Source organism: Coturnix japonica, chromosome 2 (assembly GCF_054131305.1).
Source record: "Coturnix japonica strain WE chromosome 2, WE-NBRP24, whole genome shotgun sequence".
In the NCBI taxonomy this organism is placed as follows: domain Eukaryota; kingdom Metazoa; phylum Chordata; class Aves; order Galliformes; family Phasianidae; genus Coturnix; species Coturnix japonica.
Window position 1 is genome coordinate 130293878 of NC_140664.1, and position 16271 is coordinate 130310148.

The 16271-nt window shown below is 46.6% G+C and overlaps 1 protein-coding gene across 6 annotated transcripts in view; it reads left to right on the plus strand.

Annotated features, from left to right (window-relative positions):
* The first annotated feature begins 2724 nt into the window (after nt 1–2724).
* DIP2C (DIP2 acetate--CoA ligase C (putative)) overlaps nt 2725–16271 on the plus strand; it is a 255689-nt gene continuing 242142 nt past the window's right edge. For 4 of the 6 annotated variants that reach the window (XM_015853073.3, XM_015853072.3, XM_015853074.3 and 1 more), the window contains exon 1: nt 2773–3309. In XM_015853073.3, coding sequence (XP_015708559.1) covers nt 3225–3309 — 85 coding nt within the window. In that variant the 5' untranslated portion in view covers nt 2773–3224. Of the gene's footprint in view, nt 3310–16271 lie in introns of all 6 variants that reach the window. The other 2 variants (XM_015853069.3, XM_015853075.3) reach the window with 2 other exon arrangements.

The following is a 16271-nucleotide window of genomic DNA, read 5'->3' on the forward strand; positions in this document are numbered from 1 at the left end:
CACGCTAATGCTGCTCATCCCTTGGAAGCTTTCCCTGACATTTGTCTCAGCTTCCTTTCTTAATTCCAGTCTATTATTCAAAGTTTACCCTTCTCCACTCACTTTTTTCCCTTTTACTTCCTCAGTGCTTACACCTTTCGGATAACAGCGGGCAGCTCTCTGGGCCATCTTTTGCTGTTGCTTAGCAAGCTGGGAAGCAGCCTTTTTAACGTCTCCCTATAAACCAGTCCCTCCAGGCAGCTGATTATTTCTGTTGTTTTTCTATGAATGCCTTCTGTTTTTATCTATTTATTTCTTTATTTTTTCACATTGGCCGAATCCTGCTTCCCCATCACACAGAGAGGACAGACAGCAGCACAGCAGCTCACCCCCAGACATGGACACGTTGCTTCTCCTAAGGTGTCCAGAAGACGCGCACATTGGTTTGGTGCTTTCAGTCAACGTGGCAGCGTCTACACGAGAGTTTTCTCCTTTCCCTAAATGACTTTTCCCACTTTATAGTGTAGGGAAGTTTTCTAATATAGTCTTGACTTTGAGATAAATCTCTGCAAAAATTGGATGCATCCTGTGCTGTGAATTAGCCAGGAAAGTGATTTTTTATCTAGTCAAGGTCAATGATGAGTTGCCCTTCAAGTCTTGTCACTTGGCTACAAAGAGTGACCTGCACAAGCCCCAATAGGACTTGACAATTGATAACAACAATAAGCGCATTTAAGTGCAAACACACGTTTTCTTCTTTCTGTGAAGATACAGGTTGGCATGTGAATAATCCAAACCATTTCCAAGATAGCATTTGTCCACAAAGTCACTTGCAAGCTGTGGAGACCAGGGACTCTGTCAGAAAGGCAGGTGGGCTTCAATCAGCTCCTGGACACACACAAAACTATTCCACGCAGATACAGAAATGCCTTGCAGAAAAGCAAGATTGTATTGGAAAGGGATTCCAGAAAGGGATTCTGGAAATCCCAATGCCATTAATCCAAAATAAGTGATTCAAACCACAAATATTGTCCTGCTTTTCCTAAAGTCAGGAGAATTCCAGCTGCCTATTGCAGCAGATGATCAGCTCCCATCACAGAGAGTGCAGGGAAGAAGAAGTGTGGCTGGGGGGATGCAGCAGGATGGGCAGTGTTTGGTGCTGGAAGGTGCCTCCTGTGCAACACTGGTGCCTGAGCCTATTTCATCCCATAGGAAGCAGTAAACAAGCAGCATTGGGCTTCTCAGGTAGGAAGCCTGGGGCATGTTTGGGTTTAATTGCTTTTCATTGTTTGGGTTCCAATGTGAGGAACGAGAAACATGTGGATGATCGTTTGATTGTCTGCATTTGGAGCTCAATAATAGGCAAAAGCCTTACCCTTATATAGCACAGTGCTGGTGGGGAGGCATTGATATAGCCCTACATGGCATGCGTGTTGCCATGCTGTTAAAAGTAATGGGCCCTGCTAAGAGAGGCTAAACAGATGGCTACGATCTTGCAGTGCATCCCAGAGTAGCCCAGGAGTGGTTAATAGAAATCAGCACAGATGATGGTGAGATGGGAGGCATCACAAAGGATGGGATGCTGCTCTGGGCTCACAGTGCCACTGCTCTGGCTCAGGGACACTGGTAAAGGCCAGGGGAGCTGGGGCTGTGCCCGGACATGGCTGAAGTGTGAACAGCCGCCAGCCCAGCTGAGCTTTTATCTTGTGAATAAACTCCTTTCCTACGGATCTTCTACTTATCAGCGTGGCAAGCTGAGGCTGACCTGGGGACAACAGCACCTCTTTCTTCCTGCTGAACATGTTCCCTGTGAGATCTGTCCTGTCATTGACTTCCAAGGGGTAATGGAACAACAGGTGGTGCAGTGCTGGCTCCTTCCTTCCACTGGGAGATCTTCCAAAACCAAACAAAGCCGAAGAAAATAAAAAGAGGGAGAGAAAGAAAAGATGCTCCTTGTTGAACACACTAATTGACCTGCAGACGGATCACTCGTTGACCCCATGGTGGATATGCACAGTGCCGCCATAAGGTCAGTGCCAGCCGCGGAGAATCACAGAATGACCCGGGTTGGAAGGGACCTCAAGGATCATGTAGTTCCAACCCCCTTGCCTGGCAGGGCCACCAAACATACACCTTTACTAGATCAGGTTGCCCAGGGCCCCGTCCAACCTGGTCTTGAACACCTCCAAGGACGGGGCATCCACAACCTCCCTGGGCAGCCTGTTCCAGGGCCTAACCACTCTCCTAGTGAAGAACTTTCCCCTAACATCCAACCTAAATCTTCCCTCTTTCAACTTAAAACCATTTCCCCGTGTCCTGCTATTATCAGCCCTTTCCCAGAGTTTACTCCCCTCCTGGGAGTAAGTTCCCTTCAGGTATTGAAAGGCTGCAATGAGGTCACCCCGCAACCTTCTCTTCTCCAGGCTGAACAAACCCAACTCCCTCAGCCTGTCCTCATAGGGGAGGTGCTCCAGCCCCCTGATCATCTTCCTGTCCCTCCTCTGGATCCTTTCCAAAATCTCCATGTCTTTTTTGTACTGAGGGCTCCACACCTGGACACAGAAGCGAGGAGCGCCCGGACAGCGCCTGAACGGCCCCTGGGCCCTGCCCTGCGCCTCACACCCCGCACACACACACACACTTTGTTTCTCCCCTCCGCTCTCCCGTAGCTCCATGTGCCGCCGTTCCTGTTGCGCCCCCTGGGGGCCGCGGGCGGGGCGGCGCGGTCACGTGGCTGTGACAGCGGCGCTGTGCCCGGCCGGCAGTCAGTCAGTCAGTCAGTCAGTCAGTCAGTCGCGGCAGCGGCACCGCAGCGCCAGGCGCCGCCGTCAGCCCGAGGCGGGGAGCAGCGGGGCCGGGGCCGAGTCGCGGCGGGCAGAGCCGCGGGGCCGGGGAGGGGGGAGGCGGCGGCGCGAGGGCCCGGGCGCGTTGGGAGCCGATGCGGAGCGATCTCGAGCGGGCGGCGGCGGCGGGAGCGGCCATGGCGGGGCCCCGCTGAAGGAAGCGGCGAGGGAGGAGGAGGAGGAGGAGGAGGAGAGGGGAGGAGAGGAGAAATCTCCGCATTCCCTCCCTCCCTCCGCGCCCCGTCCCCAGCGCGGCCCGCCTCCCCCGTGCATGCCCCGCTGAGGCGGCGGCGGAGGGACTTTGGCATCCGGCGCGGCCCCGCCGTTCTCCCTCGCCCCTTTTCTGCTGCGAACAAAGGGGGAGAGCGGGAGGAGGGCAGAGCCCATCTCCGCCTTGCGAGCATGGCGGACCGCAGCCTCGAGAGCGTGTCGCTGCCCCTGGAGGTGCGGGCCCGGCTGGCCGAGCTGGAGCTGGAGCTCTCCGAAGGTAAAGGGGCGGCTCCCCGCATTCGCCCCGTCCCTGCCCGCCGGGCCGCGGGGGGAACGAGGGAGAGGGGGGAGCTCGGGAGGGATCGTTGCACCTGGGAGCGGCGCGGGGGAGGTGGGAGCGGGGAGCGGCGGGGTCCGTGCGGCCGGTGATGGGAGATGGAAAAACGCTCGGGGCGGTTCGTGTCCTGCCGAGAAAAGGAGGAAAGGAATGAAAGGAAAGGAAAGGAAAGGAGAGGAGGAAAGGCGGCTTCACCGGGATGCGCCGCACGCGTGAAGGCTGCGCGGCTGCACGAGGGGCGGCATCGAGTCCGCGCGTCGGGCTCGGCGTGTGTCGGTGTAACGAAGCGCTGGGCGATAAGGTCATGTGCAGCGTAACGCTGCGAGGAAACGACATAGATGCGGTTCTGGGGCTGTTTCTCCGTCTCGGTGCGGCTGCTGGGCCCGCAGCCCTCAGCCCAGCCCCGTTTGCAGCCGTGGGTGCTGCGCCTCGTATTAAAAGCACGGATCCCAGCGCCCATCCGCACTGACGGGCTGCGGCTCCTGCAGCGCTGGGTGCGTGGGGCCGCCTTCGTGCTGCCCGTGTGTAACGGTTTGTGAGGCTCCCGGGCCCGTAACATCGGCGGGGAGGAGCCGCTGTTGACATTGTGCTTCCCCTTAACGCTTTGAGCAGAGCGAGCCGCTGTGCTGCTGGTTGCACCCCATCGCTTCCCTCCTCCAAAGGCTGCCCTGGAAACACGATATAAGAGAAGGAAACCTCCGCGTGGCCTTGTGTGCGGTGCTGGCACGGAGGGCTGCTCGCACCTCGTGTCTGACAGCCCTGCTTTGTGTTTTTTGGTGTGGGGTGTGTAACTGACTGTGTGCCGGGTAATTAAAACGAGAAGACCAAACCCAAACCTATTGAAATCGGTCAAAAATCTGCTAATTCCGTGTGCTGTGACTACAGTGACTACAATTAGTAGGTTTGGTACTGATTGTTTGCTGTGGAGAACTGGCCATAGTCTGACCATACCAACCCGGAGTTAAGTTGTTTCCAAGGCTACTCAATGCGTTTTTAGGCCCTGAATGTCCATCCCTTTATATATGTGATTAACCTGGTCAGGTTGAGGCCTCCTGCTGGTGCCAGAGGTGCACACGGTGTGAGTTGCTCCAGCACGTGCAGAAATGCCATTAGGGCAGAGGCTTAATGTGTGTGGTGTCCTGGTTTGTTTGGCTTTCTGGGGTCCGGGGATGGTTGTAGGGAGCAGTCGGGTGATGCTGAAATTGCAGCAGTCATTGCACACATAGATCTGACCGTGGTGGTTTTTTGTAGCCAAATTCTGGTTTCCTTACTGATCTCACAGCAGTGATGCTGTAGCTAAAGCTCATGCGGTGGCTGCTGTGTGATACGTAGCACGTGCTTTTAAGAGATAGGGCAGAGTGCCCTTTCGGAGAGCGTTTGGGCACTTCTGTGCTGCTGGTTGGTTTGGAGTTTGTCTGGAAGGCGTTTACTTTGTGCTCTGCCCAAATGGTTTCTGTGGCACTTCTAACCCAGTGGTTACTGTGGGAAGGCCGGGTGCCTTTCACCTCCCTTTTGTTGTGGTCTGAATGCGTCTTTTTTTGTTTCAAACATTGCTATTTACATTGTACTATGGATGCAAATGAGGATCACCATGTTAGATTTAGTTGCCTTCATTTCTGTCGTTTAGAGGCTGAAGATCAGTTAAAGTCAGAAACGCTTCCCAAGTGTCCTCAGAGCGCGTGTGCCCGTAGCCTCCCCCGTGTGGGAGAGTGAATGATGTTGGTAGCCTGGCGCTTTGACGAGTGCTGGAAATGGCTTTCAAGTTGATGTGTTGGTATGTGATTTTATGTTCAGCTCCAGGCAGCGGTAGCACACTTCTTTATGGCGCTCTCACTTCATTTTGGGAGGGGAAAGTGCCTCCGTGTTTATCAAAACGTAGAGACGCAGCAGCACTTGAACTTGTTGAAGGGCATTAGAAGTAAGTGGTGGAATCTTCCTCATCCAGCCCAGTGTTCTGAAGAGATTTGTTTTGCTGTGTGTGACTGGATGTGCGGAGGGCTGGCACGCTGCATACGTGTTTCTTGATGCTCTGTAGTAGTTTCCACTGAGCGTAGCGATGCTTGCAGTGCTCCAAGCTGCAGCCTTTCTGGGCTGATGCAATCAGCGTGTCACTCTGCAGCCCTTGTTCTTCAGGGCTGCTTAGGATTTTACGAGGCTTTAGTTTTCTAACTATGTATAAAATTGCACTGGATGGAAATAGATGAATCATCTTGGTTTTTTGGAATAGCTCGGGGGGTTGGTAACTGAAGAACTCATTGAATAATACCAGAAGTCTTAAAATATGTTGGACTTTGGTTTTTTCTTAATGTAATTCAGAGCCCCTGCGTTCTTAAAAACTCTTAAGAATTAAAAAGCACAAAAAGCCCCTAAAATACTTTCCTGGTCTTCCCCTCCATTTAAGGGCACACGGGGTTATACTGCCCTTCCAATTACATCCTGGGGGAAAACCAGTTGGGAAAAGGTGCTCTCCAATATTCTATCCAGGTGTCAGATCAAGTAGGTGAAACAGTTAAAAGAACCACAGACGCCACGTGGAAAATGTGAGAAACGTCCTGCCTTGAGCTGCTCTACCCATATTCCACGCTGTGCATCCAATGCTCTTTCATTTCAAATGCACAAGGTAGAGGAGATTTTGTTTGAGCCCTTCTTCAAAGGCTACTTGCAAAACATATCAGCAGATCTTTAATGAATGGTTACTTACTCCCAAAGGCTCTGAAGGTGAGCTCAGCTAATTAATTCAGTCCTCAGCTTTGCTTGTATCTGCTGGCTTGATGATATGAATTGGGGTTGATTGGGTTGTTGTTTGGTTGTGTTTGGGACACAAAGTCATCTTTCCGATTCACTCCTTGAATGGCAGCACCCTGCTTAGCACAACCTGCACAGTGATGGTGTTTAGCAGGTGGGTCCAACCTGCACAGTGGCAGTGCTCGTACCTTCTGAGTTTGGCTGAGCAGTGAGCTAAGAAATGCAATACTCCTATTTGCTTATTGTTGGTTTTTTGAGTCATTTTGGTGCAGTTGGCTCATGTTTTCAGTCCAGACTTACACATAAAGCTGAAATCCTCTCATACTAGATACTAGCCCTGAGGCTTTAAGAAAATATATCAATTACCATGAGAATTGTGATAAAATCAAGAGCGATAGCAACTTCCTTTCTCTGTAAGAGGAAGCTCCTCTCATCAGCTGTTTTGTTTCTTGGATGGTGCTCACATATGAGAGGGAGAGTTCCTTGATTGTTTTAAAGACAGATTAAATTCACTCATGACTTAATACCAATTTGCATTTAAAGGCGCTGGAATTTGAAGTCTTTTTTTTTATCTCCCCACTTCATTTTACTTAAGGGCTCTTAGTGGATACTATTGTGTCAGAAGGCTTCGCTGTCACTCATTCAGTTGAAGTACATTGTAGTGCCTTGTAAAACAGACTATGCAAATCTCCAGGATGTTCCCGGAGCAGCTGTCCCGAAGGCACGCTGTAAATATACCTTTATTGCCAGCTGATGTTGAGCAGCATTGATGCCCAAGGGTTACGCTTAATAGATGCTTCAAATGATCTTTACTGTATTACACAACAGCCGCGCTCGAACAACTTTTTCCAAGGATGTGTGAAAATTGCCGGTGGGGTGTCAGTTTTATAGGCAAAGCAGGTGGTGAGCAGCGCATTTACAGCAGGATCATGCGTAATAAGGAGCTTTGGGGAGTGTCTATTTGGTGCTGCTGCAGGAGCCTCGTGCTGCTTCTCTTTGCCAAAGCAACAGCCCAGTGAGTGCATCAGATTGTTAGTCACCGTGTTCTTCTTCTCTAGGAGGATATTGACCTGCCTGTTGTTATAAGGGGAATGCTGTCATTTTGAGTTGAATAGCCTTTATTCTAGCAAGCCAGATATTCTTCCATATTGAATAAAGTCAGGTTTGGTTTTCCTCTGTCCTTTGTGTTTAGTTTTTCTCAGGACAAAATATTTTCCTGTTGCACAAAAGGCAGATATAATGAACTAATTTGTGATGGAGGATTTGGGTTGGGGAGGAGAGCAGCAGAAGGATCAATGTTTCTCTAAGGGGACATCAATAGACTTAGTTCGGTTTTCATCGCTCGGAATGGATGTTTGTGGTGTGATACGGATGATCCTCAATGTACCGTAGCTCTTCTATACTTAAACATGCACTGGCTGCATTTTGATTTTTAAGAGGCTGTTTGTATAAGGCATCACGCAGGACATAGGATTTCTTTTAAAAGAACTGCTTTAATTCCCCAGCAACTGTCAGGCAGGATGAGTCAGTGCAGTGCAGGAATCCAGCACAGCACATAGCAGATTTGACACAAACTCTTAATCCATTTCACATTATGCATGTATATTTCCCAACCTCCCCAGTGGCTCAGCTTCATTCTTGGCTGAGTCCTGATGATCCCATTCTGCCTTTCTCCACCTCCAGCTCCTTTTTCTTCTGGAGATCCCAATGCCTGTGCATGGAGCCTGAGGGAAGGAGGGCAGATCCGCGCTGCTTGGTGTAATCCCTTGGCTGAGAATTGGATCAGTTGCTGTGCTTGGCGCTTTGATAGACATAGCAGCCTGTTTGACATCTAACCTGCAATGTTCAGAGCTCTGTTAAGTGCCTGTGTGTATATAATTGTCACAGTGTTTTACGGCAGGAGCTAACGTTGGAGGGTATATGATGTCTCGTCTCAGTGGCCTCTTTTTGAGCATATCATTTGTTAAATGGCTGGATGAATGAGAGAAGCAATTCTTACAAAGTACTTTGATGATTTGAATGGGAAAGAGGTGTTTCCTTGTGACTTTTGGAGGTGTGGAAGTGCTGTTTGCTTTCTGAAGGCTGAACTAGGCCCTTAGCAGTGCGGGTGTTGAAGCCTGATGTCTCACTGATAGGCCGCTGCTTGAAAGTCGGCCTAGACTAGTAAAGGTTTTAAGGTTTCTGGTTGGTTTAGAGACCTGAGCATAGAGTACTGATGGTCTTTTTCTGAGTGTGTGGATGTCTGTGTGCCCATAAACATCCAGGCAAGATAAAGAGGCTCTGGCAGTAGCCTCCTTGCACAGCCAGGCCTGGAGGTACCTCGGAGCTGCACCATTACTTTGTGTGGCCCTTCTGGATGAAACATAGCACCAGCAGGATGGCTACAAGATACATCTATTGCCATTTAATGGAAAAAGAGACCCAGCTGATCATCTAATGCAATTGAACATTCCAGTCCCAAGGTTCCATCTGTGGTACAAATATTCATATCGCAGACTTTGATAAAACAATCCAGAAGGGATCTGTGGGACAGAGGGGGCTGAAGCAGCACTAGTGAGCCTTGGGAGCCAGGAGAAAGCTGGAGAGTTTATTTGGGTTATTTGACAACCCTTGTGTTGGGGAAGGAGGAGCATTTGCTGATAGTGGAAAGCTGTTTGTATTCGCTGTTCAGAACATGAGAAGAACCAGCTCCTGGGAAAGGAAATTAGACAAATTCAGATTGGAGATAAGACAAAGTATTAGTAAGGGCAGATAAACACTGAAATGCTTATGTATAAAAGAAGACTCAATGGCTTTAAAAAAAGGAAGTGCCCTTGATGGTACACTTGATAGAAGACTCATTTCTAAGAAATACTGAGTGTAAGAAGTATGTGCGTGGAGATAATGCGTCCTCCAGTGAACTCTGCTCTTGACCAGAAATGCAGTGTGACTGGGACGTCCATAACGCCATTGTACAGCCAAGTTTGGTCCAGTATAGTAAGGTATAATTTCCTGGTAACTTGAAAGAGCACTGCAGCACTTGAGAACTGCAGGTTTTGTATGTTTTCAGTAGTGAAGATTTGACATTTACTTGCAGTAGTAATTTTAAAAAATCAATATTGAGCGCCGTAGAGATGTAAATATCTCACACTTTGAGAGGATCTCACATATAGTCAATGTATTAATACTTGCTTCCGCACGGACTGCTTAAATATTCTACTTGTAGCTCAGGTGACTTCTGTATAAGCATGAGTTTTAAAAGGTCTTTAAATACTTACTATACACAGCTTAATCATTGGCTTTTAAGTAAAAGTGTTGCACTTCTTAATAATTCGGATGAAGCCAGTGAGTGAAGGAGCCTTCAGCCAGAAATGGGCGCAGTGATGTTAAACACTGCCATCAATTACTGCATTGCTGGAGACATTTGGTAGCTTACGGTAACATAGTCTGCAACAGTTCTCCCTCCGTCCTACACTTGTACAGCAACAAATACAGGCAGGCTGGACTTCTTTCCATTGGTGCCTGTTTCTCTGTCCTTCTGGGAGTGCTCCAGGCTGGTTCATGCATCAGCTCTTTGTGCTTTTTTTGTCCTGGACCTCTGTGCTTCTGAGGCACAAAGGATTTCAGACTGAAGTCCTCTTGTTGGTTAAAGTTGTTTATTATTCCTCGGCGGTGATCTGGTTTTCCCAACCAGCAGAATGTTTTACTGTATATTTTGATAGGGAAGTGTAACCTACAGCGTTAGGTCTGACACACATCAAATTGCCTATTTTTATTGCTTCCTTTGTACTTTGACTGTTTGTTGTTGTAATTGGTCGACTTTGGTAAGTAATAAATGCAATTCCAGACTTTCTTTATGAACTGTTCTGCTTGTGGGTACACTAGAAGCCTGTAGTGAGATACAGCAAAGACTACAATAGGAATTACCATAGAGGTCGTGTTGTAAGTCTCCCCAAAACAGAAGTATGGCATTAATCAATGTAAAAACAGAACCTTCGTTCCTAGGGGCTTAAATAAGGAGGGAGTTCGAGGCATGCCAAAAGAAATTCTTGTATTTATTTTTTCCCTCAGACTGAAGCCCGGTTTACCTAAAAATAAATGGCAAGTGATGTTGGCATCAGGACTGCGCTGCTGGGTGTACTTCCACTTAAAGCTGTGCCTGCAAACAGTCAGAAACAATCTGTGATATTTAGGGATCTGTGGATTGGGAGTGTAATAGAGGCACAGTCTGACAGATACTCCTTGTGTCTTGTCCGTCCTGGTACTGAGAGAACATGCATTTCAGACATGGTCCTCACATACATGGAGCAAGAGGCAAAATGTACAACTGCTGGGAAAGTACCAGCCCCTTAATGGCTGGAGGAGCAGTCTGGATTTCCAGAAGGTGTTACTGTTTGCTGGAAGCTGCCATGATCACAAAAGCTCCTTAGTGCTTCTGGTGCTCTGTCAATGATGGCGCGTGGTCAGTGTTACCTCCTCCTGTGCGACAGGGAGACAGCCAGGCTGTGATGTTCCACAGCCTTTAACTTTTTCTTTCCCTTCACCTCTCTGCACTTACCCCTGATTCCACTGTTTCATTGAAATCTGACTTCTGGGGTTTCTCTGCAGAGCAGTCATGCCCTACTATTGCAGGCTGTGGTAAGGCAGCCATCCCCACCCATTGTATTTCAGTTCCATGAGCAAAATTCCCTCGTTGTCTGTCTGCCAGCCCTCCCAAACATCAGGCCTTTATGCAGGATCATGTTGTAGATAGTTCATGCTATACCCTTTTGCAATAACCTTTTTTCTGTGTAAAGAATGCTCCTGAGAAGTGTCAGACCAACACTGAAGTCTTCATTCTTAAGTTGATAAAAAAGGCTTCTTACTTGGACTAACAGCCTCATGAAGCTGGTTGTAACGACGCTTGGCTAAAGTATGTGTGTTTTGCTCGTTGCGCTCTATCTTTGTTTTTCTTGTTGCTGTTATAACTCTTTAATTCTACTTTATGTTTGCTCAGAGCCAAATTAGGATATTCTACATGCAGGCTGAGATATTTATAGAGAAACGTGCATCTTAAATTTCCTGAAATCTGATCTGGAGTTATGCCGTTTATTTTCCATCTAAAAATGCATTGATAGTATCACTGTGCAGTGGTGGGTTTTTTTCCCTTCTTTTTTATCCGCATGAAACCTACACTAAACAAAAATACAGCTTACGTAGCCTGCAATTATAAAGAAACTACCTGCAAAGATCCTGCAATGTTTTCTATGTGGTACATTTAAGTTGTTCAGGCATCAAGTATGGATAAGAAACTGTATCTTCAAATCATCTTTGCATATGCATGAGTACACCTGTTATATAAGCAGCGGCAAGTGCTGAGATTCATCCTGTCCTGTGCCACAGTGAGAGCGGCGGAGAAAAACAAGATCATTTGTCAGTTTAAGTCTTTTAAATCCAAAGTGGAGCCTTATCTCTCTAATAGCCTAACACCAGAGAAAGATTCTGTTTGTGTTCAGCAGGGCTGCATTCATGTGACTGTCAGCGGCTGAGTTACTGCTCTGAGTTCTATATAAAGATTCCTGTTTCTGCCCTGCCCAGCGCTGCTGTTTAGAACGATGTGCCATGGGCCCAGAGCTCCTGCTAACCTCAGCCGTTCTATGCTGTACCTCCAACGTTATCACCTGTCAGTGATTTTATGCTTCCTTTTACTTCTCTCCAGGATGTCACACGGTGTGTGTTTCTCTCAGTGACCTTCTGAGCCTTTTCCATGGTAGTTTGTGCCTCTTCCATGGTAGTTCCTCAGCTGAGTTCACCAGATGTTTAAATTTCAGTTATAATTAAGCTACACACACCATGATAGTCAACCTAAGTGCGTTGTGAGAGGAGAAGCACAACACTTTGAGCAGAGATTTGATTTTGAAGCCATTTCTCTTTATGTTACTGTTACCACCACCTTGATCGTGGCGGTAAATCTACATCTTATGTAAATGCTCTAGAATCCAGGCGTGGGTAAGGCTGCTTGTGATAACTTTAATGGTGTCATTATCAGCATCACTCAGGTGTGTGACTGTCAGTGGAATGATTCCTGGTGCTCTCCCTGGTATGGGAGAAGTGCATGTCTCATTATATCTATGGTAAAAGCCCCTTTGGTTCTTTCTGGATCAGGAAAAGCACACAGATCTCAGTGGCTTTTAAAAGCATTTTGCTTGATTACTGATTAATACCAATTCTAGATACAAAAATACCTCGAGTGTTGTTGAGATCATTTATCGTTTTTATTGAAACTTGTATTAAGAGTCTCTTGCAGCTGGAATCGTGCAGTTAAATATCGCTTCTGTTTTTAAGCCAGCAATGCAGTCATTAATCCTCCAGAGCGAGCAGGAATGCAGCCTTCAGATGCTTTGGCATTGGGGAAGCACCACAAGGAGCTGTGTGCTGTGAGGTGGCTGCAGTCCTCAGCTGGGTGTTGGTCCTCATGCTGTTCGCTCTCCCCCAGCCTCCAGGTTCCTCTTGCTCTATAGAAGGGATGTACAAAGAGAGAAGGATGATATTCTGGGGCTGTGAACACAGCTTTTAAATATGAAAGAGCTTCCATATCCACATTGTCTCCTGACTGTTCAGCGAGCAGGTGGACATAGCTTTTGCAAAAGGAAGTTATGCAGGGTATGGTCCCAATTCAGCAAAGCATTTTAAGCATGTGCTTCAGTCTGACTGATACTGAGAGTTTAACTTAAACCCAACTGTCACAGATGGAGCAAGCATCTCTTTTTGCATGGAAAAAGCAAATCTTTGTCATTTTCACTGCTTGCTTAAAGAACAGAGTCCAGTATAAATGAAGAGATCAGAAGTATATATATATATATATATATATATATATGTATATATATATATATGTATATATGTTTGGTACCACTGTGTGAAAACAAAACTGGTAGTAGGGTAGGAAGAAGGCAGAAGAAGGGAGGGCAGAAGAAGGCTGGAGCAGTTGGGTTTTTTTGGTCAGCATTGCCTTAATGCGTGTGATTCATAATCAATTTCTGTAAACACCAGCCAAGGACTGAAATGCCTTTTTCCTGTTTACCCTGTTGGAGCCTGTAAGTCAGGTGTGAAAAACTAGATCTAACTGGGCAGCTTTTCAAAGCCGTTCTTTCATCTTCCTCTTAGCATCCATCATGTTGTTTTCTTCAGCAAACCTCTCATCCACTCAACTTGGTCTGAAGTATCACTGTTTTCCTATTGCATTTTGCTTCTTTGATCTGCTTGAAAATACAGTGGCTGCAAGGAGCAAAGCCCTGGTGTAAAATCTCGCTGTGTTCCAGCCCTTCACTGTGGTGCTTCATGTGCTCTGAACAGCAGAGCAAACTTTGGGTTGTTTGAGCAGTGAGAGGAAATGTCTGCAGAGCCCGGTGCGGTGTTCTTGTTTGCACCTGGTCCCTGTGCTGTAAGGAGGGTGAGAAGTGTCTCTATAGGATGAAATAGCGAATATTTAGGGATAAAAGCAGAACTGGATAAGGCCTGTGTGTTCCATGTAAAAGCATGTAGCTTAGTTAAATGTGATACCTTAGAGAACCTAAAAATGAAGGCGTGGAAACATCTCTTAAGGCAATGATTTACTTCTGTTGCTATTGAAGGAAGCTGCTTTTTTACATTGTAAAACTTGGGTAGTACAGCAACTTCATTATTTCTACCTGCTGTGTGTTTCTCCATGTCTGTATATTGAAATAAAAAGGGATATGTGTGTGGAGAAGATGGGGAAGGAAGAGGCACACGCTGACTCCTCAGATGAGCAAACTTTCCCACTTAAGGGCATGGTATCTGCAGAAGCAGCTCCATAGCCATAGGCTCGCATGGGTTACCCACATCCTGAGTCACAGACTTCTCTCTGCTTCGTGGATCTGAAGTGTGAGCCCCTTCCCCACCGTGCTTCCAATTCCTGAAATAACTGCTGAGGTCAGGAGGGACACGAGGCAGATGGCTGTCACTGGGCGGCCCTTTAGATTGAGGCAAAGTATGGGGGGTTTCTTGATGTTCAGCCTCAGCTGTTTGGCACGAGATGATCATTTTGACCTTACTCTGCTTATTCCTTCTTGGTAGAGCTTTGGGTTTTGTGCTGGTTTACACCCTTTCTAATGAATCACCAAAGCTTTTGTTGTGATACTGACTTAACAAATATCTTTATTCCAGTTACATTTGTGATGTCTATGTTTCACATGAAGTGAATTACATGCTGCTGTTGCTGAGTTTACAACAATGTCTTTTGGCTTGGAACAATTAATGTTAATAACGCTTAGTATATCAAAATACACAGTGAATAAAGTAAACTTCATTGTGTATATTGTGAGGCTTATTTTAACACGTTGTGCCTTTCGAGTTGTAGTATCCAGTGATCTCTGTAGGGACATCTTGTTACAAAATGCTCTGACTCTCACTGAACCAAATTTAAAGCTGGAGCAAATTCAGACCATATAATTGGTGGGGAAAATAATGAGAGGCAAGTTCAGTTTGGCAGACAGGGACACAGATACTCACAAAGTCTTAGGATGGAAGGAAAAGAGCTTTGAAATCCAAAGCTGTTCCTGTTAGATGACAATCCCTTCCCGTGCTGGGGAAAAACTGTACTGTGTTTCCATCTTGATGTACCCAGCATCAATTCATCCTCAGGTCAGAGATATCGCTCTTAGATTTAGGAAACTAATGCTGCATGTGGCTTCATAAGAAAGTATTAGCTTTGGACGTGATGTATTATTGACAAGGCTGAGGTTAATGTAACCTACTATATTGAAGTTGGACTCCATTAGACTTTAAGAGATGGAATCGCTACTTTGGGAGCACTGTGCTACAACTTAAAGCCAAGAGCAAGTGTTTTTCTTTCTTTACCATCTGTTGTAAAAGATTTTGGGGGCATTTGGTTGTGAAGGGTCTTGTGCAAAACTGATGTCCACGTAGAAAAAAATGTGTATCAGAGTATTGCTGCAACATTGGGTGACAGTGATTTATGTTTATTTTCTCTATGGAAGCGCATAGGTACAAACATAGTTTCATGGGACACATTATTTTTGAGTTTAATTCATATTTGAGTCGGTTGGAACTGAAACTTGCAGTTGGAACTGGACGTAGATTTCAGGCTTAAATGGTTAGGGACTCTGCTGGATAGGGCTGGATTACAGTCCCACAGCTAGAAAGAGTGCCCTAGAAACTATGGAAGAAGCAAATTTGTGGCATAAAGGATTTAGTGTGAAGAAGGCTGAGACTGTGTAGGGCACCTCAGCCATTTGGAGGCTGTGCTGTATCCAGCCTTGTGAGTTCCAGCAGTTCTGAAGAACAAAACCTGCTTCTGCAGCTATTCTAAAGCCCTGTGATCTTTCCAGAATTGAAGTGGTGTTGAGTTCACCAGCCTCGAAAGACTTTCACATCTGGAATAATTTTATTCATGTTTTTAAAAATCATCTAAACAATATTTGATTATAATACTGTAACACTGTACGCTGCAAGGGATGTCCTGAAGTAACAAGCCTGAAGATCCTTAGAACTTTTCCTTTTATTGGGCTAAGTATTTCCACTGCTATAGCTGGGTAAGTAGCGTTCTGGATGTAGCCATAACATTTAATAGGCGGGAGCTGCAGTCTTGAAAACACATGGTTCTTCTTATTCCCTCTTGCCTTTTTTTTTCAATCTATCTGGCACTGACAATGAAGGAAAAACAGTAATAATCTCCAGTGGACAACAGGAAGAATATCAAGTTGGAACGTTTTAGTAGTGAAGCTATGAGCATCTGTTCTTCAGCACCAGGAGCTCAGTTTACCTTCAGTTTAGTTCTGCTGTTCAACTGTGAATCTCTCAATGTGGCATCACCCCAGATGCCTGCACAGATCCTGTGCTTATGAGCAGAACTGGGATGACCACAGGTGTGTTTTGCTGCCAGCTGTGTGAATTCTCCACTCTGTGCACTAATTAATGCTGTTGTTATTATGCTGCCCTGTGGATTGGAGGGCCTGAAGGCGCTCACTCATTCACTCCTGCCATGGGGGCAGTGGCTTTTGTGGCTCTGTCAGAAGGGAATGGTGGCAGCTGAATCCCAGCTGGAATGAGCATGTCTCTGCAGATAACTGTACCAGAAAAGATGCAGCTCAGTTGGGAATGTGTGGCATGGTGCTCTAAGGTTTGTATGTGACTCTCCCACTCTTTAATTCAGTCATTTT